The following is a 27,432-nucleotide window of genomic DNA, read 5'->3' on the forward strand; positions in this document are numbered from 1 at the left end:
ATAACTTCTCTTAAGTCTGAATTTGTTTGTTTCCATAATATATTCAGCCAAACACCAACCAGCCAGCCATCTAAAATTACTCACAAGTTTTCTGCCAAAATATTCTGTGCAGTCTGAAACTGCGTGGCTGCTTATAAATAAGTATAGTTCACTTCAAGTTAATGACAAGTTTCATTGTTTAGTCCTCAGTTTTGTTCTTCATCAAATTTTGCATTGAAGTCCACTCGCAATGTGATATTCATTTATTCAGCTCTTAAAGAAAAAATGAGACTTTCATATTGTTCTATATTAGCACGGTTTGAAATAATCGTTGGATACACTTTGTGTATGTGAATTTATTATTCCATAACTTGCACATAAAATGAAATTCATTTTAATACAGTATTTTATAAGTTATCATTTAAGGCTTTGAATTTATTTGAATTTTATCTGCAAAGAAAGCAAATCCATCAATGTCCACGTAACTCTTAGAATTTTCTATTGCATCTTGCTAGAGAGGAGTAATCCTTTTACTTCTGTTCCTACTGATTTCAAGGCTCTTAATATTATTGATATATCTGTAATTCAGGATTTATGGTTTTAAATGCCAGTCAAGTATCCAGGAAGAAATGAAAGTCAGCAGATGCTCTACTTTTCTTTGCTCTTTGAGGAGCCTCGTAATTTCATTCGAATGTTTTAGGCTTTGATTCATCTGTTTTTGATAGCTGGCCTTGTGATATAGATCATGTTATGGAGCAGCAGCTGTAAGTCGCTGAACGCTAAATTCACAAGGAATTTTCAAAAATGTTATCTGCCCTGCTTCCTTTTGTTCCCCAAGAGCGGTGGTCAGATTTCTGTCAGCACAATGGTAGCAGGGAGAAGTAATGGTTTCTGTGTTTAATTACTGCTATAAAACAGGGTGATTCCAGTCTATTATAAAAAGAGATACAGGTTTAAGCCAATGTCTGACACTCAGTTGGTTATTGAGGTCAATATGTATTTGAGAAATAAGGAAACTGTAGCTAGATTATTCCACACTCATGGTCCCCACTGTAGCAATAGACAGTGAATAAACTTTTGTCTATGTAGTAGTACATTTTAATGGCAGTTTTACGAATCTAAAGTTACTATATGATGATTTTCTCATCTTCCTGCTGATTACAAATTGTGGCTGTAGTTTTGATTTTTTATTTTTGTTTGTTTTGTTTTAAAAAGATATATTTCTGGAGTCCAAAATAAGGATAAGGTTTACCATCCCTTGAAGTATTTTCTGTGCTAATCTTTTAGGGCCACAACTGACCTGATATATCCATTCTGTTAGTTATGTTAAACATGAAGTTCTGAGAAAATCATACTCTCACATGCTGTTCAGCCAAGAAGATGGTTATTAAGGAACATTTTCCTTGTTTTGTATACTCTCTTGGACTGTCAGTCAGAATATGACTGACCTTCTGTCATAAATAAAACAACGGCACTACGTGAGCAGCTGTTAGTGTCGGGATGCACTCCGTTATGTACGTTCTGGTTAGAGTGCAGTGAAAGTGGGGTAAGCGTGAACGAATGCACTTACAAAGGCATTGTGTCTTTAGTTATTTCCAGACGTTTACCAGGAACATTTAATGAGTTTGTTGTAATTCAGTGAGAGCTGTTAACTGCTTTAACCACTTAACTTCAACCTAGACAGTCAGTCTTGTTTCCATTCTTTGCTTCCATCGTCTTCTATTTTAATTTGTCTTCAATATAGCAGCCTTTTTATTGACAAAAAAAACTGCAGTATCAGGCCCTGAAGTGTTACACTTTTTAATTCCTATGTCTGTGTCTGGACTGAAGAGTAGAGTATAATTTTATTTCATATTAAAAGAATTAAGATTTCCTGTATTTTTCTCCCTTTGCAAATGCTGAATGATATGGGAAGGATTAATGGGACTGCTTGCGTTAGGAATGAGAGAAGGGGGTTTGGCCCAGTGGGTGGCTACAAAGAGTTTGTTTGTAAGAGTTGGGAAGGAAGTGAATTGCGCGTACACATACAGAGTGGGTTCCCCCCGCCATAGACTGTGTATTTTGAAGCAACTTCATTAATTCCTTGTGTTCACCTTGTTTTGCCGTCGCAGTTAGTGAACACGTAGGCTTTGTCCTACCAGCGCGCCTGCAGAGTAGCAGCAGTAGGGCTTTATAATCGGTGGGCGCAGTTCCAGAGGCATCCAGCGGGGAGGAGAGGCGGCCCCGGGGCTCCTCTCGGCGCTCGCCTTGGTGGGCCCGGGGCTTGCTCAGCCCTGAGCGCGGGGCTGGCCCTGGGAGCGAGGCAGTGGTCCTCCTCCGCCAGCCCGTGGCCAAGGGTTGTCCCGCGGTGGCAGCGCCAGGTAGGCCGCGAGGAGCGGCGCGTTGCCAGACCGACGCGGCTGCCAGCCCCCGTCTTAGCGAGTTTAAAACTAGCTGCTTTCTCTACGCTGTAATTCAGTAACAGAAATAACTGCGTTGTAGACGCGCGTTGGGGAGACCTTAGAGCAGAGCAGAGCTTTCTAGTGAGAGGTTTCCTTCCTTTGTTGTTCGTGTCCGTGTGGCTTTTGGATAATGTCACGTTCCGGCTGCGAAAATGAGGAATGATTAAGGGTTAGGCCAGCAGCCAGATCTGCCGTAAGCGGCACAGTACCGATCGTATCACCTTATTTCTCTGTCCCTTGGTTTTCTTCCCTGTGAGATGAATGCAGCAATAATCTTACTCTACAAAGATGCATTTAATCATGTTTGAAAAGTGTCCTGAAAGTTTGTAGTAGGAAGTGATTGATAAATGCAAAAACTGATGTTACTTTTAATTTCTAATGAATGATAATAATGTTTTTCAAATAGTGCATTTCTATTTACATATCTTTTCAGTCATAGAATATTTTTAAACATAGCTTCCCCATCTCTACTTCTTGTACAATTGCTCATAGGAAGAGAAATCAATCAGTGTAAAACACACTAATATGTCTTTGAGGCATAACACTTTCCCAGTTGCCCTATAACCACATGTTCTTTATGAAGTTGCAGTGGTAATTATGTTACTGTCAACATTAACATTGTGAGCCTGCAGAGGCTTTGAGTTGTTTCCATTGTTTTAATTATTCAGAAATCTCTTTCTTGTTTTCTTTCTGCCCACCGATGACTTTTCTGAGAACGCTTTAAGGATTGCTATATTCATAGCTAGAAAATCATTTCTGTGTAAGTGTCGCTCAGGGATTCTTCTGTGTTATGTTGGCGGGGGGGGGGGAAGGGGAAGCAGCATCTTACTTTGGGAAAGAATTAAAAGGCTGAGCTTTAGAGTTTTTGGTGAGGAAGAACAAGAAAAGGAGAAAGTCCAGCGTTATTAGCCAGACCTCTCTATGGCACCCGGGCTTGATCCTGTAATTTTCTTACTAAGAGTCAGTATCTGACACTCTTTCTTTTCATGTGTTAATTTTTGCTACCTTCACATACCGTTTAATATAATTCAGTCATTTTACTGTAAGCCATTCAATTTTTGTCCTCCAAGTACTTCTTTCGCTCCAGCTGTGCAAGTACAGTGAACTGTCCTCCTCTAATCTGTTCCACATGGAGAGTGGGCCAGTTTGTACATCCACTATGCTCAGGTTCTTGGTTCAGATAAAAACAAGCAGAACTACTGCTGTTGCAGTTTAACCTGCAAGATCACTTAGAAAACCAGGACATTTCTTAAAATTTACAGTATGCCACAACATAAACACCCTATTAAAGACATGAGGTATATTATCACTTATGAGGAATAGAAAAGCAAAATGATGGATAAATGCAAAGAAACTGAGTTTAGGGTCAGTCTTCCAGAGAAAGAACGATGTCTTTTTAGTCCATTTATTCATTAACATGCTTAAGCTCCGTGAAGATTTTCAGATTGTTTCATAGTTACATTTGAACATGCATTATGATTCTTTTTTTCTTTTTTTCCCCCCATATGTGCTGGGGGGACCTATTATGTACTCAGAAGTGAACAGGGGATTCTCAACACCACTAAGATTCTTCTCATACATTTTTAAAAATCCAGAGGCCTGTAGTAATGACCAGTGGTGGTGAACTTTCAAAGGATCAAAGATTTGGCATGGTCAGGATAATAATTGAGAAACCCAAGTGCTATAATACAAGGATTAGCTGAATCGCTTCAGTTGGGACATCAGACTGGAACCTGAGCAAGAAAAGCCTCTTTGGTTTTACTTGTGCTGGAAATACCATGAGAACTGTTCTCTTGTGGTAATCCTGCTTCCTACCACACTAAAATTAAGATATGCAGAAATGCCAGTATACGTCTGTCTTCCCTTTTCTTTCTTTTTTTTTTTTTTTTTTTGAGTGTACTAAGATTATCAAAGCTCAAAGTTAATTTTGACCTGATTGAAGGGAGGCTTTGATTTGGTCATTCTTTGTGTGGACTAGCCTTTCTCATGTCTGTGGTTGTAGCATAATTGTCAAGTGCTGGTGATATTTCTGACTCGGTAATCAGGGCTTGCTTAAGACAACTCCACAATAATACTATATTCTTCTAATGTCGGTTGGGAGCAGGTGGTGGTAAGCTGTCCTCAGGCTGCTATCTCAGAGGAGGCATGCAGGGCAACGTGAGCCCTGTCCCCACAGCATCCCGTACCACCAGGCATTAACCTTTGTCCTTTTCACACAAGCAGCCCAGAAATAGTATGCTAAAGCTAGAAGAAAAAGCAAGTCAGTCAACATTTTGAGAAGTGAGTTAACCACAGAAACTGCTAACCACGATCACTCTGCTCATGTGTTGTATGTACATACATGTAGAGTCTCCCTTCACACTTCCCTCAAGACATTATCTTTGAATGCGTTGAAGTCAATGAGATACTGGTTGTGCTGCAAAGTCACTGGTCTTGGGGGCAAGAGCCATACTATAGCACTTGGATATAGATATAGGATATGGATTATTAAAGGCCTTATTATCGACTGTAGAAGCCACAGAGTAGAACGTTATATGTTCATGTAGTTTCTACACATAAGGAAAGATACAGCAGATCTATAGGAGCCTATAAAAGTCAAATCTCAAAATTCATTTTCAGGCAAAGCACTTCATATTCTTTATTAAGAAAGATGGCCATAAGAATTCTACATGAGTGCTCTGTTCTATCTATTCCTTCCAACTCTTTCTGTGAATGCCTGTTTAGCTTTAGCTTTCTTCAGTTTGCTAAGTCATGTGTGTATGTATATATGTGTGTGTGTATTTACAGAAGTATTAAAAAAAAGTTTGAAAGGTACCTTTTTATTACAGTCTTTAATACTTGATTTTTCTAAACTCTTCTGTGTCAAATCCAAATTCAGACAGCTGAGTTGGAAAATTCAAAAGACAAGAGTGGGAACAAAATTTGTTGTTGGTTGACATTAAAAAATGTATAAACAGAACTTCAATCTTCTTCCACATTCCCAGGCCAAAAAAGTGGGTTATTCAGCTATTCAGAACATTTCTGGAGATCAAAGAACGCCAGACTTGTAATTATATGTAAATTTGAATCTTCCCCAGCTTGTTAGAAATCCCAAATAATAGTCTTTATTCAGCGTTCCCTTCAGGAAGGGTCGTATCACAAAACCTCATTGCCAGAAACAGCAGATTTTTAGGGAGAGAGAATACAGACCACTTCAATGTAATTGGGCATAAAAGCAATTTTTGAGGCGTGTGAGATTCTTTGGTTCTCTCCTACCCAAATGTATCATTTGGTCTGATGTAAGATACACACTGCAACAGCTCTACTTCTATTAGCAGGAAGGACTTTCTTGATAATTGTAGTAGAGGTGATGTAGCTGTGATGTTCTAAGAAGATAACGGGCAAGATTTGGTTGAGGATATAGCTGTCTCCATAAAGATACTGATACATGTGGGAAAAGTGGATAAAGAGAGCCTGTGTGCCCAAAAGATTGCAGTTACTGGCTATTTTGTTCAATTTTGATGAGGTCAGCCAGAGGAAAGCAGCACAACTGTGTATTTTGAAGATGCAGGTTTGGAAAGAAAAGGGAAACAGCAGGCTACCACTTCTCCAGCTGCGCTCTGTGGTATGACAGAAGGGACTGCTGTGCAACCCCCCCGAGCGTTCGGTTCCCCAAACCTGCAGCCCCGCAGGCACAGGGTTTCTCATGGTCTGCAAGAGCCTCGCTGAGTCCAGAAAGCCTTTGGAGTAGCGAGGCCCTGACATGGAAGTGGAGGCCAGGGGCTCACCTATATGAGCTCTCCTCCTCCAGATGTGCTTTTTTTTTTCTTTTTCCAAACTTACTGTAGTCATGGAGCTGTTAATTTCCTTTGGAGAAGGAGGGGGCCTTTTCCGCCAGTTCTTTGGCTGCATGACTGCTGGGGAGCAATGTTCTCGCTGCCTTTTGCAATGCGGGCGACAATGGCTCTATTGTACTACGGTGAGTGCAGCCTCTGGACCCCACTTGAGTACATGTGTTCCCATTTCGGAAGAGTCAAATAGCTCTGGTTTACTTACTGTCATAGCCCTCGTAAAGCTCCCTGTCCTGGATGCTTGGAGGCTGTTGTTTGGGTCCCACAAATAAAGAACACATGCTTCTAAATTTCCCGTAATCTGATTAGGCTGAAGCCTTTTCTCTCTCCTTGGCAAATTTCCCTGAGACTCTAAGTTAGTTAAATCTGTTTTAGCCTTCCCAGGTCTGGTGTTCGCCCCAAAACGTTCCAGCATGTAGATAGCACACGGGACTATAAATGTATGCAAAAGAACTGTATGCCTTTCTTTACAAGGCCTGGGTTTTATTTGAGTGTGTCAGAAGTGTCTTTTAAGCACTTCAGGATATTAACTGACCCCAATTTGCAGAGTTTCTTCTCCCAGATACAGAGATCCCCATGACTCCTGAAGCAAGCTGTCTGCTCACACCCCTCTTCCTGCTCAAACAGCTGATGAGAGACTTTCTCTTATAACGTCCAGTCCTCTTTGTCCCTTGCCAGTCTTCCCTCTTTTTCCTGACCAAGGTTGTCATACAATTATTGACCCACATATTACCTGTCACTTAAGAGACCAATTCACATGGACAGACTGATTTTTCTGGGTTATAACGCTCTCTTTGTTTAAGGATGCTTCTGCAAGTCCTGCGTGAGGTATGTTTGTTTGAAAGCCACTGCTGGTCTGCTCATAGCTGTGCAGAAGAGGGGAAAGGCAGAGGAGTATGGGTCTGGAGAGTACAGCTGGATGGCGCGGACTCACTGACAGCTGACAAACTCTTCTTACCAAACCTGTTTGATCCTCTGAGTGCCCCGAAATGTGCCTCGGTTCCCATGATGGCAGAGGAGACCCGCCGCTGTAGCCTGGCCGGGCACACGGGTCTGCTGAGGGCAGCCACAATTAGAAGGTTTGGCTGCGGCTGCCTGAAAAGGCTTTTCAGGCCACAAGTGGCCCGTGGTTGCAGCTGGGGAACCCCAACGTTGTAAGAGCAGATGCCACGCTGCTTCAGGAGAGCACAGTCTGCAAATAAGGAGTAAGGCGATGAGAGGATTCCCCCGAGACTTGTAAGAAGACTGCCTTTACGTGAAGGAGGGGAAAGGATTTGGGGTTTCTAGCCCTGCAGTTGTTCTTGTTAGCAGCCTGTTGGTTCTGTGAGGGAAAAGCCTTGAGGCACGTCTGTTCTTCTAAAAGTGAAGTTAGAAAATAACACTTTAGTCTGTCTCTTCTATTTACCAAAATCTGTTAAGACTTTCAGATTTATGCCATTGTAAATCCTTGGCAATGCTGCAGACATCAGTCAGCATCAGTCCTATATCTTTTTCCCTTCCACTCCCAGGAAAAAGAGCTGTGGGCTGCTTAAGTGACTCCGGCAGTGCTTTTTCTACCATAGCTCTTGTTAGAGTAGTTTTCTTCTGTTGTTTGGGCAGCCTTCACTGATGGGGTAGATTCTTCCTATTGTCCTGATGATCCTGTGTCTCATGAGTATTTAATGTCATACCTGTAAGTTTAATTAGGTGATGTATTTAATTTAGCGGTGTGACATTCCCATCCTTGAATTGCTAATGCTTTCTTTTTCTGTCTTTTCTCTTGTTTTTTTTCTTTTGCTGGCATGAACTGAAATGTTCTTACCAATGCAATCCATTTATTATTAAATGGCAGTAGACCTCATTTAATTAAATGCAAAGTTATAAACTAGATGGTTCCCAAATGTGTAATGTTTTGAGTATTTAACAAAAAAAAAAGAAAGGCTCACAAGAAAGTGTTTGCCAAGTGTTTGTATCAGTTTGGCAGGTATCTGGAATGGGCTTGTAACTAGAAGTAGTGCTAGATACAGAAGAATTGCTGTGTTTATGAGAAAATCACTGCTTTCGTCTGGGGAAATGACATAGGACCACATTTGTGTGAATATGTCCCAGCTTGCCTAGGTAAGCAGACAAAGAAAGGGTGCAAGAGTTTTTTCTGGCCGTGCAGCTGCCAAGCAGGATAGCGTGCTGCCTGTGCGGCAGGCGTTCAGGGGAGGGAGGGAGGGAGCTGCTCTTCTTCCCCGCCCTTCTACAGGTGCCTGCTGCCCCCAAGGCAGTGGTAGAAACGGTTGTACCAGGGTCCCCCTGTTTTAGTGTCGCGGTAGATGGTTGTTCTGGCACGAGGAGCAGTTGCCGAGGTAAATACCTCCGTGGCACTCCCGCAGGTCCGTGCATTTCTGTTCTGAGCCGGTTCCAAGTCGTGCCACATGCATTCAAGCTGTCCTGGACGATCAAATGAAATACTACCGCAGCTGTAACGTGGGCTCCGAACCCCCCGAGAAGCCGCTCCAGCACAGGTTGGGAAGCGGATTCTTTCCCCGTTGCATAGGGAAGTGTGGCTCACCCAGCTCTGCCTTGCCCCCGCGGAGGCATGGCAGGCCTGCCCCGTCCCAGCGGCGCTCACCGGTTCCTCAGCTCAGCTGGAGAGGACCGAAGTGCAGGCTGTGCTGTGCCCCTCTCCCTGGGCCTGCTCGGAGGGGGTAGCGTGGCGTGGCCACCTGGGTTTTGAGGAGACGAAAAAAATCAAAAAAACAAAAAAGCCCCTCACATGCCAAATACATCTAGAGCAACATCACGGCTTATGGCCCTTAGTGCTGGCCCAAACCTATGCCGGTCCCATTTCTGGGCAGACCTGGGAGAGCTAATAGGATGTTAGTTGGTCCTACTGACATATGCTTTCAAAATAACCTTTCTGAACAGTCAGTGTTGCTCTCTTTTGCTCTCTCTTTTTTTTCTTTTTAACTGTAGGAATATTAACTAAGCTACACATGTTACTCATCTAGCTATACTAACAAAATAATCTGTATTTCATTGTGGTTTTGTTGGTGGTGGGGGGGAAACACTACTTCTTGTGGCATTTCTTATCTTCTTGATTACTTATACCACTTTGATGTTTATCTCTCATTTATAGTTAAGTTGGGTTATTTCTGTTTTCCATATATGTTGTTATGTTTATTTTGATGTGTTTTAGAATTGTTGTGCTGTGGCTTTCCTAGATTAGCCAAGGTTTGAGCATTAAATTTCTTAACCCAGCCTGAATTTCCCCTGTTACATATAAGGCTGTGCCTCTTCCCTGCCCCCCCTTTTTTTTTTGAGGGAGGAGTAGTAAATTATGTAGCACTTAAACAATTACTTAAACAATATTGATTTCAGGAAGAGCAGGACTGGCAACATGGTTTGCTTTGCTGTTAGGAAAACATTTATTCTGCTCCAACTTTTCAAACAACAGAGTTAGCCCACAAAGCCCTACTCTTTCCTCTGTCAGTGCACACTCAGGGAGCTTTCGCAAGCTTTTCAGTGTCAAGAGCAGAGCTAACCATGTCTTGTCCTCACTGCTGGCTGCTCCTGGAGGGCCTGGCAGCCCTCCAGGCTCGCCGCTGGTGCGTGCGCGTTTCCCTCCCGGTAAGAAAGGCGCCGCACTCCCAGGAACACATGCTGCCGGCTGCTAGGAGACATTTTGTGGTTTAAGATTAATAAAAGTAGTCGTCTTTTGTTTTGAGAAATACAGTCAGTCATGACTGCATGCATGTCACATGCATGAGTAATAAATGATTAGTAATTGAACTGCAGCCTTAATTGTTTGCTTTATTTGCCCTTTCTAAAATAAAGCTGAAATGATGCTTAGATTTCAATAGCTGACCCTTCCTTTCCCTGTGCCCCGGAGTACTTACCACAATTTCGTAACAAATCTTTGCATGGACTGACCTGACAGAGTATCTAAACACGAATGACTTGGTTTAAATCGTGGGAGCGAGTTTAGGAAGCGCAGAGTGCATCGTTGTTTGTGATTGCTGCGCAGGAAGTATATACTGCAGCTCCTCGGCTGGGAGCGATCCTTGAATCCGGCGTGTGTTTCATTAACTGGCCTATCAGAGTACCGGTTTTGGCATCTTCTGCGATTTATGGTAATCATGCTTGGATTAAGTGCAACAAATAATAGCGTCTGAAGCTAATTTCTGTATATGCTGTAGTGTTTATTCATCTGTTCCCGTGGGCATGTAGAGGATGAGCTTGACTGGCCACGTGTATTTACTCACTGGCTAATAATGATGTTTTCCACCTCACCGCTTTTAATAAATGCTTTGCCCAGGTACTGGTGGCCTATAGCCTGAACAGATAAATCACACTGTATTTCTGCTAAAACTTGTATTAGCAGCGCTCTCACAAGAATGAGCCAGTGCTTTTCTATGGTGGTATCATCTGGACTGTGCAGAAATGTTAGATGCAGCCACTGTAGGTAACGTGTTTCCAGACAATGCCTTATTGTCTGCCTAAGCAAGCACATGCTGGACTTGGAGACCTTGCATACCTACTTAAAATCAAGATTAAATTACCAACCTTTTTGGCATTTTTGTGTAAAATGTTCTTTATTATGGGCTTCTCATAGCTAAAGTATGAGTCACTTGCAAACCATAATAGGTCTTGGCTACGCTGCATGATGAAGTGTTCTGGATGCAGTGAAACATTTAATCAAGACTCCAGGCAGAGCAAATCCCAGTGGTCACCTTAAAAAAAGGAGAGAGAGAGAGAGAGAGAGAGAAAGAGAAAGAAGAAACAAATTATAGCACCTTCTCTTTGCAGCATTAAGCTTAGTATTTGTTAGAGACGGAGTACAAGAAAGTGATTTCTTTTTAACTTTAAATAATGATTAAAGCAGATTTGTGTCCAACTTTTCTGACAGCGTCAGTTAAATCGCTGGGTTCGTAAGAGCACTGTGACCTCCTAGTGTTTTTAGAAAATACTGATACTTTATAAAAGCGAGCTGGCCGTAAAACATCAAATTGCCATACTAAACTGTATTTTACAACATGATTTCAACCGCAGGCAAGTTATGCGATACTGGAATTAGAGACCACAGATCAAAATTACCTGGGAAATTACCATGTTACTTATAACTCTTATTAATCATGTTTCTGAGTGTTTGTTTAATGGAGAAAATGAAACATGCTGACAAAATATGTTGAGCCCTGTGCTTCCAAAACACATCAGGACTGATCAGTAGGAACCGATGGTTTTTGCGAGTGCAAGGGAGACGTAGTCGTAATCTGCACTCTAAATGGGCTCAAAATGTTCTCTTTCCCTTGGGTGCTGTTTGCACTAGTGCAGCGCGCATGGTGTGTTCATGGTCTGCGTCGGGGTGGTTGGAGCGGGCTGCCGAGTAGCCTGGGCTGGCTTTCAGGTCCCCTGCTTCATCGAGGCACCCTCTGAAAATGGGCCCTTAAATCCACACACCTAAATTGAAGCCTTGTGCCTTTTTTCTGAAGATGTTACCCCAAATCTCAAGACTCAGAGATCAAGTGACTGCCACTGGCCTCGGGCGTTCATATTTGTCTTTTTCCAGCAGTGCCGTTTTAGAGCTTACTCACGTTTTCTCTACAGCCTCAATATTCCCACCATTAATAGCAGGATTCTTCACAACTTCGTATTCATATTTAGCAGGTTTGCTGGCCTGCAGCATGGTAGCCTAATGTGATTTTTACTGTGCTACCTTGCACTTGGATTGTATGCCTTCTGGAAAATGGAATATTCAGATACCTTGTTCATCCTCTAGCTAAGCAAAAACTGTTGCCTCATCCCAGGATGTTTGCTTTATAAGTGGGCTTTCTGCCCTGTTGTGGAAATTGTAAATGTGTGCAGTCTGCAGTTTGTTTTCCCCTTTCCTGAATGTTGGTATTATTGCTTATTTAAGTAATTTGAAAACACAAATCTTTGTTTTTCTCCATCAGGCTTACTGTTTCCCAATATTTTCCCTCTGTCCAAACTGTCCACAGAAGTGACTTATGCGCGTACTTTTTGTCCTTCCTAGTTGTATTTCGTAAGGTACGTCTGCCACTCTGCAACGGCCAGACCTGGAGAGCTCCACTCATCTGTAGTCACCTTTAGTTAAAACAAGTTGGAAAATTGGTTCAGTTTAGACAATGAGGTTTTTAGTGTGATTAGAAGCATTTATTAGGGAAGATTTTCCTCTTTTCCTTTTTTGCTTGCTAGTATCCTAATAGTTAATCTTTCTGTCCTTTTGCCTTCACAGTTCAGAGGAAGCACACAAGCGCTGGTCCTGCAAAACACTTAGCATAACTGTAACTTGACTGATGTGAGTAGCCGGTAGAGTTACTCACATCAATAAAAGAAAATCTATATGTATTTATGTTTTTCAGGATGAGCTGAACAGTTGACATCTGTATAAGCAATAAAGCCAAAGTGATGGAGACAGGAGAAAAAGAACTAGAGGTGGCCAGATTCGTGTTTTAGTCACAGTCGTGATAAATTAAAACTTCAAAATTTTTAATTGTTATCTAGAATAATATTAATACTTAGAATAGTTATTCAGAGGTGAGGAATAGAATGCTTTCACTTTTATTCTGGTAAAATTAATTCTGGTGGTATACTACCGGTCTCCTACAGAGAATAAGTTTTTCTAATATGAGAAGGATCATAGAAAGGCTTAAGCATAAACAAAAGTCTTCTGTTAGCAACTACAGCAATGTGTGATAATACTATCTTTAGATTAGATGGTATCTCTTGAGACATCCAGAGAATACTACTGCAACAAGCAAAGAAAGAGAATGACTCAAAAATACGTAAATTAAAAGAAAATCTGTTGCCCTTCCACTCTGATCTTTAATCAAATAGCTGTAGTGTTTGAAGAAATGTTGAATGCATGAAAGCCATCTGGGAGTTCCTTTCTTCTTAGATCATACTCTATCTATAGATCTCTGATCAAGCATGTAACATGGATAGGGTGGCTGGGAGCAAGAATTACTGCACATGTTTGTGGAGTCCCAGTGAAACTTGCTGTAGCCACATGAGTTAATTCAGGTTTTCTGTGGCATCTTTTTTTCCCCTCATTTTCATTGGATAGATGGAAGAATTTTAGAAGGGAGAAATATAAACCCTCCTGTATAAACCCTCCTCACCTTGAAATAAAATAAAAATAAATGTTAATAAGTGTAATAAAGCACAGGGCTAGATTCTGGCCAAATGAGTCTATAGGTTTATAGATGGTGTTACGATCGGATAGAATTTGGCACGTTGCCTTCCAATGCAATATTTTATTGTACTTTCCTTTGTAGCTCATAAACCCAGCAAGTTTGGTCAGTAAAGTGATTTCTTATTCCAGAATAAAACTATCTCATATTAAGTCTTTTTATGTTGAGCATAGAATTTTTCTAGCTTGCTCAGTACTAATTGTCTGGGGTACGCGCATTTTTGACATGGGTTGGTTCTTTTGCTCTAAGAAGTGAAACTTAGCCTTTTAGCAGTTATTTCTTAATTCAGCAAATTATTTTAAACAAATATACGGTTAGATTATTCAAGTGCAAGCTCTATCTAATAGCTCATACTCATTTCAGTTAATGAAATTTCTTCTTGTTGTTTTCTACTGTATCTTACTTTTTCCTTGCCTTCATAATACGTTGTTTCTAGAGTTATACGCAAAGTATGAAACTATTGAGGACCTCACACTGCAGTGTCACTCTTTGTAAAGGGTCACTTTCAGATATACTCTTCATAAATGCCATCAGTTAATTCAGAGGGTATTTTATTCTAAGTAAAGACCACGTTTTGAAACACCAGACTCGGTGAGAGTGTCTCACTGACTGTATTGTGTTCAGGTTCACGCCGTGAACACTTAAATAAATACCATCTGATCGCTCTGTGAAGTGAGCTCCTAGTATGATTATTTACACCCAGTAAGATTTGAGGTTTGTTTGAATGGATAAAAGAACTCTCATATTATTCTTAAATATACATTTGAAGAAGTAAATCAAGTAAAATCCATTCAAGATGAATAATGCCTTGGCTCATATTAGCAAACTTAATGTTGTGCACTCCCATGAGGCATAATTTGCTCTGAATTTGTCTGTGGAGGAAAAACACAAGGGACTAATTTGAGCAGCAAGTAAGAATCCTGACTGGATCCAGGTAATTAATACTTTCTCTGCTCTGAAAATGACTTGGATAGCAAACTGTAAGGATCAAATTGACACAGAAGAGGACAGGTTGACCTTCGGCATTAGTGGCAGGGCATTGCAGTATTATAAGAGTGTTGCTAAGCCTGGAGGATGAGCAATACATAATTCATATATAGGACGAAATTTGTGGTCTCGTTTGACTTCCCCATTTTTGCTGTTTGTTGTAGTACTTTTGTATTTTGCAGCTTATGTTACTATGGGCCGAATGGAACTGGAAAAGAATCGCGAAGATGGTTTGCATATGAGTTGAGATGCAAAATTATTGTTTATTTTACAAGGCACAGTAAATACCCTTTTTCTTCTGCAATATAAATGTGAAGGAATGCTTCGATTTTCAGTGGTTTTTTTTCTAGATGCATTCAATGTCTGAGAGGGAAAATTTTATACTAAAATTTATAGAAAAGTAGAGTAATTTCATGGATACTTGCACACAAGGGTGCATTGAACAGAGCTTTCTGATTCTTCCATTTCCCTCGAACAAACGAAATGAGGCAATATTTTGAAACTATTCTCAGATTTTTGTCACGTTCCTAAAAGATCTAGAAGTCACTATTGCAGATTATGTTCCTGTGGCTTCCATAAAAATTCAAGGCTGTTCAGAGGGGCGGCAGGACCCCCACCGACACCTGGACCGAGAGGAAGGCGAGCAGAAGGCGTGCCGCTGCCTGGTGGCAGTGCGAGGGCTGAGTGCGTAGCTGTGCAGCCACTCTCCTCTCTTGCCCGGCCGGCACAGCCTGGAGGGGACTGGGAGTCGCGTGGCTGGGGAACGGCTTCGGCGACGGCATGAGCACATGGGCAGCCAGGCTTCATCAGTTCTGCTGCAGTTGTATATTATTATTCCTGCGGCATATTCTGGTTCTTGAGGCCTTTGGTTTTCTGAACTCGGTATTTCTTCTCATACTTGCTGCTGTTGCTGGAGGCTGTTTGGCAGCGAGGCGGGAGCGGAGCACGCGCCGCAGACCTTTCTGGACGTAATGTCCGTGTCGTGGCCACCTGCCTTGCCGATGGCAGGTAGCACCCATCCAGCCTGCTCGTCCTACCTGCACTGAAACGGAGGCAAAATTGCACGTGGTTATTGGTGGCATGTGATATTCATCAAAACATATATTTTAGGACTCTTGTGTGACACACATTGACATCTTTATGCAAATGTAAGGTGGGGTTAGAAAGAGGCACTTGGCTTGGAAAAGCTTTGGCTTAGATATTCAATTAAAGCTTTTTTTTTTTTTTTCCCTCTCCCTCCCTAATACAGACATGATAAGATGTGTTGTTTGTTATCATAGTTGCCCCATGAGCTTCTACCTGGGGTCTAAATTTGCGAAATAATTTCAACAATGAACTTTGTTTCTTAGCTCCTGGATAGAAAACTGCACATTAATCTCAGGTCCTGACTCATTCATTGTGTATATATGTTATTAAATTAGGCCTTTGGTATAAAATTTAGCAACTAACTTCTTTTGGGGGAAATTTGTGAGGATTTCTCTCAAGTCTTTCTGAGGAATGTGTTATTTAAGATCCTGTGATGGGTCCATTTAAAGTAATTTCACTTATTTTTTATGTTTGCAGTACTGTATCTGAGGTGAATTAATAAGCTCTCTGTTTACTTTTGCTATGGCTTTACACAGGGCTGCTAATTAGATGTAGCCAAAAGTTAATTATAAAGCTATATGCATTGTCTCAGCCCTGTGGTTAAATAGTAAATCATGCTATAAATGCTTTTTAAAAATACTGTGGTCTCTTTGTAAAAATTTCTCGTCCCTGTTTATGAATTCGTTATTTTTCCAACTTTTTAAGTGGGTCTTCAGTATAAAACACAGTGTCTTTGGTTATTTAATGAGCGGATTTTGCAGGATAAAATTACATCGTCTATTATTCTTCGTTCTCTTTTTCCAGTCATTCAGAATCTAGCTTTATAATTAATTTATCTCATAACCCTTTGCCGTCTGTATTCCTGGATTCCTACGTATTACATTATGCGTGCTGTAGGCAATGCAAAGCTCCTAGCCCCAGAACCCAGAAGCTATCATATATTTTTCATATGATTTTTACAAAGGGTAATATCTCATCGTGAAAATGGGTTCTGGTGGTAAAATGTCACCTGCAGCTGAAACATTAGCTGTGCATGACATGTATGGTATTAATAAATAAGTTGCAGAGCTGCACAGCTACTGTACCTTGAAACAGTATCTGGTGAAATATAATACTTTCAATGGAAGAACTGCATGCTTTGCTGTGCCAGTTCAAGGAGTGCAACCTGCTTGGCAAATACAAGCTATAGCAGCTATCCCTTCATCTGTCGTTTCTATTGCATCTCTCCCATTTCTGTGATTAATTGTCACCTTGGTGCAGTAGTCACCGTGAAAACCAACCTCTCAGGCTTTTTTATTCTTTAAAAATTCATGCCTGGTTATTCAATTGTTGAATTACAGTTTGTGATGGCATAGTTATTGTTGAGTCAACGCTTTTTGTACTGCTGTTGTCAGAGATGTAAACTAGACCATCAGGGTTAATCTTTCTCAGGCCATGAAGTATTTTATGTACCCTTTGTGAATGATCAAAGGAATTAAATCAAATTAATTGTGGCCTATAAAAGGCCATATAAGTCTTTCAGGTGCAGTATTTGGTCTGCACTTGAACAGTTATCTCTGTAATATTAATACATTATTTCCTCTGTTTTTAAAGATGCTTGTTTTCTTTAATGCTGCAAAACAGTTCTGGCAGGCTGACAGTGATAATATAACATGCTGTGGGCATAAATACAGAACACAGACTAAAGCTGAAATAAAGACACGACTGAGCAGCACATCACCCGAGCTCTTCACCGGTGCGCTCTGTGTCCAGCCTCCTAAGGAAGGTGAACTAGTAGGTGCACGCTGAATGTACCTAACAGATCAGGCACTTCCCAGTAGCACATAGACGTAACGGTGTTGCTCTTTAATCCACCCTCCCGAAGGCTAGAGTACTGCGCAACCTCACTTCAATTTCTTTATCTGACTCAGGGAACTCAAAAACTCATTTGTTCAAGCTGACTGAGGGTAGCTGAGATCCCCTGGTGGAAGATGTTTAGCTGTGTGGAGTACTTACTGATCAAAGACCAGTATAGCTATAATGTTCACAATGATCTAGATCTCTCCTCTCTCTGAGAAGAAATCCTGTTGAAGGAAAAATGCTTGTCCTTAAGGATTTTAAGTTGCACAAAGCTGGACATATTCTCGTTTTTTCCAGAGGAGACTGCTCTGGTCTATGGAAGTGCTAGGTGCCCAGGGAGGAGGGCTGGCCTGCACAGGTAGTGCTAGGCTAGGTTCTCTCAGGCAGACAAGAAGGGTGAATTAGGACCAAACAAGGCCTAGAGAGGTATACCCTTAGGGTATTTACAAGTCTAAGGCCATTTATATTTTCAGAGTCTTAGAAGAAAAACCGGTAACTCCACACAACAAATCTGTTCCCGTCGCAAAGTCTAGCACTGGTGGAGATGTTGGACTTTGTGAAATAGTTGCCTTCAAAAGGAAGGAAAGGTGGGACATCCTTAAATATATGTCTCCTATCTATCTGAAACTTCTTTAGCAACTGCACCAGAGATGTGGGGTGGCCCTGGCTTAAAAAGTCCACAGAGGATTGATGGCTGTCAGGCACAGCCATGCTGTGGTCACCCTGTCGCACACAGATTTGAGTGAAGAGGAAAGAGTAGTATCTGGGATCAGCTGCAATGCTATGCCGCGTTCTGGTGGTGTGAGGGGAAACACACAGCAAGCAAGCCCAGGTGACTTGGTTTTTCTGCAGAAAGCCAGGCCTTTGTCACTAAAATGTTTATCTTCCGGATCCCTGATCAAATACAAATGGTTTGGCAATTGACAGCCTATATGAAAACAGAGTGTAAGAAGAAATTGTGGCAGGTGACTAGAAACAGTAGAAATCATAGCCTTCAAATCACCAGTGATGCCTGCATTGATTGAACACAGAGCAGGCTAATCCATGTGTTTTCAACCAAATACAGGGAAATCCTCTGTAGACAATGGGGTGGGAGATACTGCAATATAATTATTATTTTGTCTGTTGACCTAGATGCCTACTGTAAGTCATTTATGTCTTTATGCCTGATCTTATCCACTACATCTACCCTTTTCTGTTTCTTGAAGGTCAATAAAGACAGACTTCAGCTACTCAGTTTTCTCTTTAGTTAGTCTTCAGGTTTTGGTGGCCATTTAATATTCTGAGTCCTGAAACAAACCTTTTTTCTCCATGGTAGATAAAAAACAGCTGTGTCCTCTCTTTCATTCTTTCTTTATTGGAGTATTGTGTGTCATACTCAGCAACCAGGGAAAATCCAGCTTTACAGCTTTTTGAATTGGCATCAGCAGGGCTGTGAGAACCAAGCAATCTTGTTTATGGAGAACTATGAATAAAAAACACATCTTTCTGCCACTATCATTACTACTTGGAAAAGCATATAGATAGAGCATATGAAAAGAATGCTTAAATGTGTGTAGGCAAGGAGAGTAGATGCTAGTGGGTGCACCTACAGTAACATTTGTGTTTGCAATTAGAGGAGAGGTTTGAGAGAGGGAAAACCAGAATGTTTTTAAATATAAAGTGCAGGGCTGTTTTTTCCTCCCTCAGAACTGAGAGTTGCCAATATATAAACATTTCAGAGAGAATTTTACACCACCTCATCTTTATGTCAAGCAGTATTTAATGGTTGAATGATCTCCTGCCCTGGGTCTTGGCAGCTATCCTCCAGGGGCCAACTTTGGGGATTACAATGACAGTTGATCAGTGGATCTTTTCCAATATAAACTAGACTAGGTCCACTTAAAATCAGTTGCTATCAACAAGTCAAATTAACTTTATTTATGTTAGAGGCTTTCCTATGAGTATTTTATAACAATGTGGAATTTTATTATCCGGAGGGGCTGTTCCTGTTGGTGTTATTTGGGAATGTTCTAATTCATGTGATTAAACATAATTTACCTGGTTTCTTTCAGAATTATGTGATTTGTAACATTCAGGTCTAATCAATGTCTAACTCAGAGTGCTCATACCACTTTTTTGGCTTCTTGCTCTACATAGGTGGAAATAACGCTTCAAGATATCAACGACAACCCACCAGTTTTCCCCACAGATATGCTTGATCTGACTGTAGAAGAGAATATAGGAGATGGATCTAAAATAATGCAGCTGACAGCCATGGATGCTGATGAGGTAGGAGAATGGCTTCATATTTGAATAACTGTACTAAAAATGTTGATCTGGAAATACATTTTTTTACCTGTTATTTTATTTCTTTAGTAAGAACTTGGACTTGAGAGTCGCTGTAAGATCCAGTTCTTTATACTCATTTGACCCATGCACAAAACTATATTTAGCAAGTATCATAGAGCTGCACACAAATGAGACAAAGGCCTTATCAACTGAAGGCTGCTTGCTGGCTTGTATATAATGAGTTAATGTTTTCATAACATCACTTAATGAGCAATTCCAATAATGACAAAAAAAATGCCCCCATGTTTTGGTTCTAGATGGTCTTATTTTTATCAATCTCATCATATACTGTACCCACTGACTTGGCATAGGTCCTGGGCTGGCAAGCTTGCAATAAAGATTTATTAACTCATTCTGTTTAAAACCACAGCTTTAAATCTAACCAGCTTTGAAGCATGGAGATGTTATATTCAAGCCCAATTCGAGGTTTGCAATAAAATTCATGTGAGCCAAGCTTTAGAGAACAAGAAAAGTTTTGATAATGCCTGCTTACCCTTTCACTAGAACTACTTAATGCCACTATTATCCTCTTTTGAAAGAAAGTTTTATTTCACTAAAAGAGAGGGGAAAGAAAATAATACTAAAATATCTGCTTTGTACATGAAGCTGTCCAGAGAATATTTTTGCCAGTGTAGATTCAGTACTGTGAGGACCTTGCAACTAAGGAATTGTAGAGAAACTAGCAAAAGCCTTCTGAGCAACATTAAACAGTTGGCCACTTTGCAGTCGGGTTGGATGTGTATCAAGCAAACATATCTGAATATAATTTGATTTATTTGTTTCTTTTGGAATGTAAGTTACTAAAATATTACTTACATTGTTTCATTCACTTGAACTGATTTTTCTGTCAAAGCCTAAAAAGTCAATATGATTATGTGAAGAAATCTGTGTTGTCATTAAAATATAGGATTACTTTTAAAAACAACAGGCAATCCTACATTCAAATCATAAGGTAATTCAATCCCATTAGGAGAATTTTATTTCTGGCCTTTTTCATGTTAGTTTAGTTAGTCCTCCTGTGATTGCTAATTGATCTCGCCACTACATAGACAACTATTGAAATTCCCCCAGGAATGATAGGAATATGTTCTTGTTCTTTCCTTTATTTTCTGGTAGCAGTCTGTTATAAGGACAAAAAGGACGACTTTGGAAAGGTGTCTGTCAATAAGAAAAATTGTGGCTATGTATCTTAAAATGCTTGTCTTCAGATTAGGAAGAAGTAAATGTGAAACTAATGCTCTCTGCTATGACATGGCAATCAGAAATCTAAGATTTTAGCAATGTGTTAGGCTCCAGCCTCTTTTTGACTATGCCTAATACACAATTAACATGTTACCCATTCTAAAGCCCTCATTCCAGTGACAATTAATTTGTTAACATATACAGAAGTCAGTCAATCTTTTTTGTGAAAAGGTTACATTTCGATTTGGGTAGCAGAACATTTGTAACTCAAACCCTTTATGAAGACCCCAAGATTTTTAGCAACCTGTAGTTGAGAAGGAACATAGTTGCCTTTTTTTTTCTCCCTCTTTGAAGTTGAGGATATAGTGTATGCTTTTTTTTTTTCCCCTCCACATAATATTCCTGCTGTGTTATTCTTTTCTGGCTTCTTTCTTTGCACATGCAACCCATATAGGCAGCTCAGTAAGCTGTGGGTGTCTAAACATGCTCACCTTTCTACACCCATAGTTGCTTTCAGAATCAAAGTTGTAGCTTCAAGACAAGGGTGAGTGACAGAGCCCTTAAAAGTCACAGTTGAACTGTGTACAGGAGTCCCTCTTACAAATATTATTAAATGGTAGAGTTTAGGCAGCAGTTTTCAAACATTTTCCTGTTAAAATAAGGACTTCATAGAGATCTGAGAAAAGATTTAAAGAGATTCTGTAGGTGTTAAGTTGTACCAAAGGTTTAAGAATTATGAAAAGTTCTAGCACTTTGCGATTTTTTTCAGTCAGTGGTAGATGGGAAATTTCTATCTGTTGCACAGCTTTTTTAATAGGTTTTACATATCTGTATTTCTCTTTGCTTCTCAGCTAATTCATGTAAAGATACTAATTCAATTAGGCCAGTATCAAAAGTAGTTGCTGTTTTAGCTGTGCTCTATTATGAGAAAGCTGGCTACTCAAACAAACTATAAAGAATGTGGTCACTTCTGAAATCTTAAATTCTCATCAGATGTTTTTGTTAAGCCACACAATTACAGGAAAATGTATTACATACACCAGGTACACCTGAACACACAGATTCTATGTACACTGAAGCACCGCAGGCAGCTGGTCAAGGCTGGGCAGCTGTAGAAAGTTGTTTTCTTTTTAAATTTTATTTTATCAGTTAGTGGGTTCCTACTCTTTGAAACAACACTCCAGAGAAAAGGGTTGGCATGAGGCATTATCATAAGGTCAGGTAACTAATGTTTTTCTCTCATCTCACCAAACATGAGCTGGCATTTATCTCAGTTAATTTGCTTTTTTAGGCCCGAGTGTTTCAAGTAGCTATAGTTCCTCTCTGTTTTCTTCAATCTGTTGTCTTCTGCAGAAGTGCCACTCACATGCTAGCAGTAGGTTTCAGCCATGAAATCTGAGCTTTGATCTGGCACCAGGTGCAGGAACGGCACCAGTACAGAAGGTGGGAGGAAATAGCAAGCCATTACATGGTCAACAAAATATAGCCGGGCGTAATCAAGCATACAGAGTACACTTACACATATCCAATGTTTTAAGATGCCAAACCTTCAGTTCACTTAAGGGTGTGTTGGGAAAAGGAGGAGGTGAGCCCACAGTCTTGGGTCTGTTCTTCCTTTCCCTCCAAGACCAATCTCCATCTACTAAGATGCAAAATTTACAGCTAAGTGCTGGCTTTCTGGGGAAATGTCACGCAAGCCCGGGCTGGGCGCTGTAGCCAGCCGGTTACATCCCCTTGAATCACGCGTCTGACTGCGTTGTCACACTAGCCAAACCATCCTCAGGAGCTGCCTGAAAACTGGTCTGGTAGCTGCCCTTTTCTGGGATGAATCAGTACTCAGCAGAGCTAACATCCTTAAGGCTGAGTGATTTTCTTGCTACTAATTGATGATACAAACTGCAGCAGGTGAGGTTTCTTATCATTTGTGATAGGACAGGGCTGAGGCGAAATGCATTGTGTCAATATTTTTTAAATAAAAGTTTCCTTTTTTTCTTTAAATTTTAAAATTTAAAGGTGGGGGGGAAATTTCCTAACTGAGCAGTTACTTTTCTTTCATTTTCTTTTAATCAAAATGCTTTTTCTTTTCAAACAAAATGCTTAAAATCCAAATGAACCTTTTTTTTTTCCAAGATGGATTGGAATATTTTGTATGACCCCAGCAGCAAATGTTTTCGACTTGCAGGGGCTGCCAGCATAGCCTAAGAGGTCAGAACTGTGATATTAGTGACACACGATTTGTCACTTGGAGGCTATGGGTGTAATTCCTATAGGTAAATGCATCCTATGCATAAACGGTCCTTTTGGGGGTGCTGCAAGGCGCACATCTAAGCGCAACCCCGTGAGTTCCTCCTGAGCCACACACTGCAGGTCTCGCCGCCTGCAACGGCTGATGGTGTTGCCGTCTGGCGGCAGGTCTTTCTTCTTCCTTCCTGCCCTCTTCTCCCTGCTCCGCGTCACCTTTCCTATCCCCAAAGGCAGTGAGCAGAAAGGGCAGAGCTGTGCCTGGTGCTAGGATGCTCGTTTAGTTTAACCTTCAAATGTAAACCAAGAATAAACACTAATCCCTGTTAAGAGGGAAGATGTTATAGCAAACAGGTTGCTCAGTGAAACAGGCTTGAAATTAAAACAATTATCAGAGCTCTGTTTTATTGACTGGATGTGATCTTTTTATGAATGCCCTAGCAAAATATATTCAAATAATCTTCTCATTTCATGTCTTATAAATAAAAGTTTTATGTGTGAATGCGTCTTTGTTGGGGACTTGAAGCAGAGACTGGAAGGCAAGAAGGCTGTTTATTGAAAGAAACTGTTCTGAAAATTTTCCTTTACTGGAACGATTTTTGTCTTACTGGAAATTTTGATGTGGTTTGTCTGGCAAATAATTTGATTTGACCTCTTTTGTTTTTGCTTAGGGAGCCAATGCCCTTGTCACGTATACTATCATCAGTGGTGCGGATGATAGCTTCCACATTGACCCCGAGTCAGGAGACCTGATAGCCACCAAGCGTTTGGACCGAGAGCGCCGCTCCAAATACTCCTTACTGGTTCGTGCTGATGATGGCCTGCAGTCCTCTGACATGCGAATAAACATCACTGTCAGTGACGTTAATGACCATATACCCAAATTCTCCAAACCAGTATATTCCTTTGACATTCCCGAAGATGCCACTCCAGGTAAATAGGAAATGGTCCTAAAATTGACTGCAGTTTTCTTCTTGTCAATCAAGAGGAGCTCAAGGGGGAGGGGGTAGCAATCCTGTCTGACTTGTGCACTAGATAGCAGCTGTCAAAGGTAGCTGTCACACCATCCAGAGGGACAGAGGACATCACGATGGAAGTTTGCTTGCTAGGACATCTGTATCAGTCATGTGCTCGCGGGTTGAAGTTTCTCTTAACTGTGGAAATAGAAAAATGGTTGCCACTCCAAAAAAAAAAAAAAAAAAAAGTCATAATTCCTAGTTGGGGAACAGGGATTATGCCTGCATCCTGATGGAAGCCTCTTGGTATTGACACTTTAAAAAAAAAAAGTGGCAGGAGGAACATGAAGAAGGTGCCACGGTTATGCTTTTATTGATTTAGAGAACAGTCTTCAATGAATGTGAGTTATACTTAATTCATTGAGAGTATGGTCATAAAATTAGTGACAACTGAGCAGCCAATAACCTATACATTGATTCCTTAACAGTATTTCCTTCACACACTCAAATACTAACCCTAACATTGTATTTCCTTGACTTATCTTTCAGTCCTGTCTCTATTGTTATTTTACAACCTTTTTGCATAAAATTCAGCCTCTAAATAATTAATTCTGCTTCCCAAACACAGACCTCTTGAATTGCTGTTTTCCGTTTTTTAGAAGTTTGTTTCATATACAAGAGTATTTTGATATTTAAAAGCTCAACCCTTACCCTAGAAACTACTTAGAATTTTTTTTTCAAAAACTGTGCTGTTTTGTGTCTCTACATGAGAAATGAATATTTCTCTAAGTAAAAATTTTTCAATATTGTATACAGAGTGATAGTAAAAAAGCAGTATCTGCCGGTAGTAGTAACTGAAGTATCTTAAAAGCTTGTTCTAAAACATGAATAAACAGCAGAGGTCTAAATGGCATGGTAATAGCTTTCAAGCTTTTATTAGAGCATTGACTGATAAGCATGGGGGGACCGAGCTCGGGAGAGCCAAAGTGCCCCCATGCCTCCACCTTCTGCTGCCCGTCCCACCCTAGCTGCAGAGACAGAGACAATGAAGTTTTGCATTAAAATATTATATTGCTATCTGCTGTGGTTCAGGAATTTGATCTGGAAGCCACCGAGATGTCTGTGTAGCAAGGGACAGTTTGGTATTTTTGTTACTGATCCCTAGCTACACTCTCCTCCCTTGTCCATCAGCGTCCAGAGGCTCTGGCAGTTGTAGCAGGATTAACTCTATAACTGGTGAGTGTGAGTCCCTCCCTGCTGGGGTGAGGCTCCTCTCTTTAATCACTTATAAATGTAAGATTGCAAATTAATTTTTCAAATGGTGCACTCAAACGTTTGGGAACTCTGGGTTTAGACCCAAATCAAGGTCAGTTTGTCCTGGGCCGCATAGGCCATAGATTTGCGCCTTATCCCTGTCTCGGCGGTGATGGATGCAGAGGGAAGAGAGAGGCTAATTCTCTACTTGAAGTGAGGCAGCTTTTCCCATCCCGTTTTCCAGCAGTCCCAGAGCAGCTGGCAGGCTCCTCAGGAGGGGAAGCAGCACGAGGTTTTCCCTTTGGGAGTCTGTTTTCTATCCCAGATAAAGAGTTTCCCCGTTCTCCTTGCAGTAGAGCAGCTGTGACTGCGATTGTACCTTTCTGGGGCCTCAGAGAAACTCTTTGCTGCCTTTCCCTTACCCTGAGCTCGGCATAAAGGTCTGCAACACTGCCTCCTCTTCGCTTCAAACTCTCTGCAGAGTTGATAATCTGATCCAGCTTCAGGAGAGCCCTTTTAGGAAATTAACATGCAATCAGCAATACTAAAACATAAGGTTATCGAGCGTGTGTAAAAGATACCAGAATATTCAGCTTAATTTAAAAAGTTGTGGCACTAATTTTCATTCTGATGATAAGTAGTTTCTATTGTCACATTGCTCAAAAATAATTAATTGTGCTGGAACACATATAATTTATCTGGTTTCATGAAAAAGAAATTAAATTACTTTCTTTCTTGGAAACAATTTGATCTTAATTATAATTAGTGTTCAAAAACTAAAAACTGACAGCTCATTTCCAAACTTTATTAAGATAGGTCAGTCATGCGAATGCAGCTATGCAGAATTAAAGTAATGGCACAAGTTCACAGAGAGCTGAATTTCAGAAAACATTGAAGAATGGATGCCTGTAAGGTTTCTTTCTTGTTGTTTTGTTTTGTTTTGTGACTGCAGTTTCTGTGCTAAGGCAGTTTTTTAAAAGTGGAGCTGGGATACTTAGTATGCACTGATGTTTCAAAGTATGCATTTAAAAAGGAATATATTGAAGGTTTAAGAACTTGTATTTGTCTTGGGGAGAAGAAGGGTCCTTTGAGCGGTAGAAAGAAAATTAGTAGTAGGAAAGAGGGTATTTTTGCCCCAGTTTATATCTGATCTTGACATCTTAACATTTGAAGATAAATATAGCTGTCCAGTTCCTATTTTTAATAGTCCTTTAAAATAAGCAACATACTGAATACTGTTCCTGTCAGTTTTGAAAAAAAAGCTTTCACATTATCAAATTAAGACAGGAGAAGGATACCTTGTTCAGATGAAGTGAAAATCCCTGAACTTCCTGGTGCAATTAAAGTAGTTAGGCATACAATGCTGAGGCTTGAGTTTTTACGGGAGGCTGCCTTTTGTTCTGCAGGAACGCCTGGTTATGAGTTCTCTCTAAGCTTGTCAATGTTATGCCTTTTGTGGATGGCTTATTTTGCTATTTCCCTGTGTAGGTTCGTTAGTGGCAGCCATATTAGCTACTGATGACGACTCTGGTATAAATGGAGAAATCACATACACTGTCAGTGAAGATGATGAAGATGGTATGTTCTTCCTAAACCCGGTTACTGGAGTCTTCAACCTGACTCGCGTGTTGGACTACGAAGTACAACAGTATTACATACTAACTGTCCGTGCAGAAGATGGAGGAGGACAATTCACTACCATCAGAGTGTACTTCAATATATTAGACATAAATGATAATGTGCCAGTATTCAGCATGACCTCATACAGCACGTCTTTGATGGAGAACCTAGCTCCAGGATCTGCTATTCTCAACTTCAGCGTTACTGATGCGGATGATGGTATGTGCTTCCTCATATTCTAAATTTTTAATGATAAATAAATACTTCTCATTAGTAACACATTAGAAGACCTAATATACAGGGCAAATTAGGGATGTCCTTAGGATACCGTCATTCGTTTTAGCCACTCTGTAGACAGGGGCTATTTACTTCGTATTTCCCATTAGGTCTAAGAAGGTGGGTTTCTTCCATATTTTTATTTGTCATAAATTAAAAATACAATAAAGTAGTGTTTCTTTGATATTGCTGTTGTGGAAATGAGCTGCAAAGCAATACTATACCTAGA

At 40.5% G+C, this 27,432-nt stretch overlaps 1 protein-coding gene across 1 annotated transcript in view; it reads left to right on the forward strand.

Moving 5' to 3' along the window:
• The window catches only part of FAT4 (FAT atypical cadherin 4), a 149,237-nt gene that overhangs the window by 58,540 nt on the left and 63,265 nt on the right, over positions 1-27,432 (forward strand). Inside the window, exons 2-4 of the mRNA XM_026122491.2 lie at positions 19,483-19,614; positions 23,769-24,030; positions 26,796-27,146. Of these exons, the coding sequence (XP_025978276.2) occupies positions 19,483-19,614; positions 23,769-24,030; positions 26,796-27,146 (745 nt within the window). The remainder of the gene's footprint in view (positions 1-19,482; positions 19,615-23,768; positions 24,031-26,795; positions 27,147-27,432) is intronic.

The sequence above is a fragment of the Dromaius novaehollandiae genome, chromosome 4, assembly GCF_036370855.1.
Source record: "Dromaius novaehollandiae isolate bDroNov1 chromosome 4, bDroNov1.hap1, whole genome shotgun sequence".
Classification (NCBI taxonomy): Eukaryota; Metazoa; Chordata; class Aves; order Casuariiformes; family Dromaiidae; genus Dromaius; species Dromaius novaehollandiae.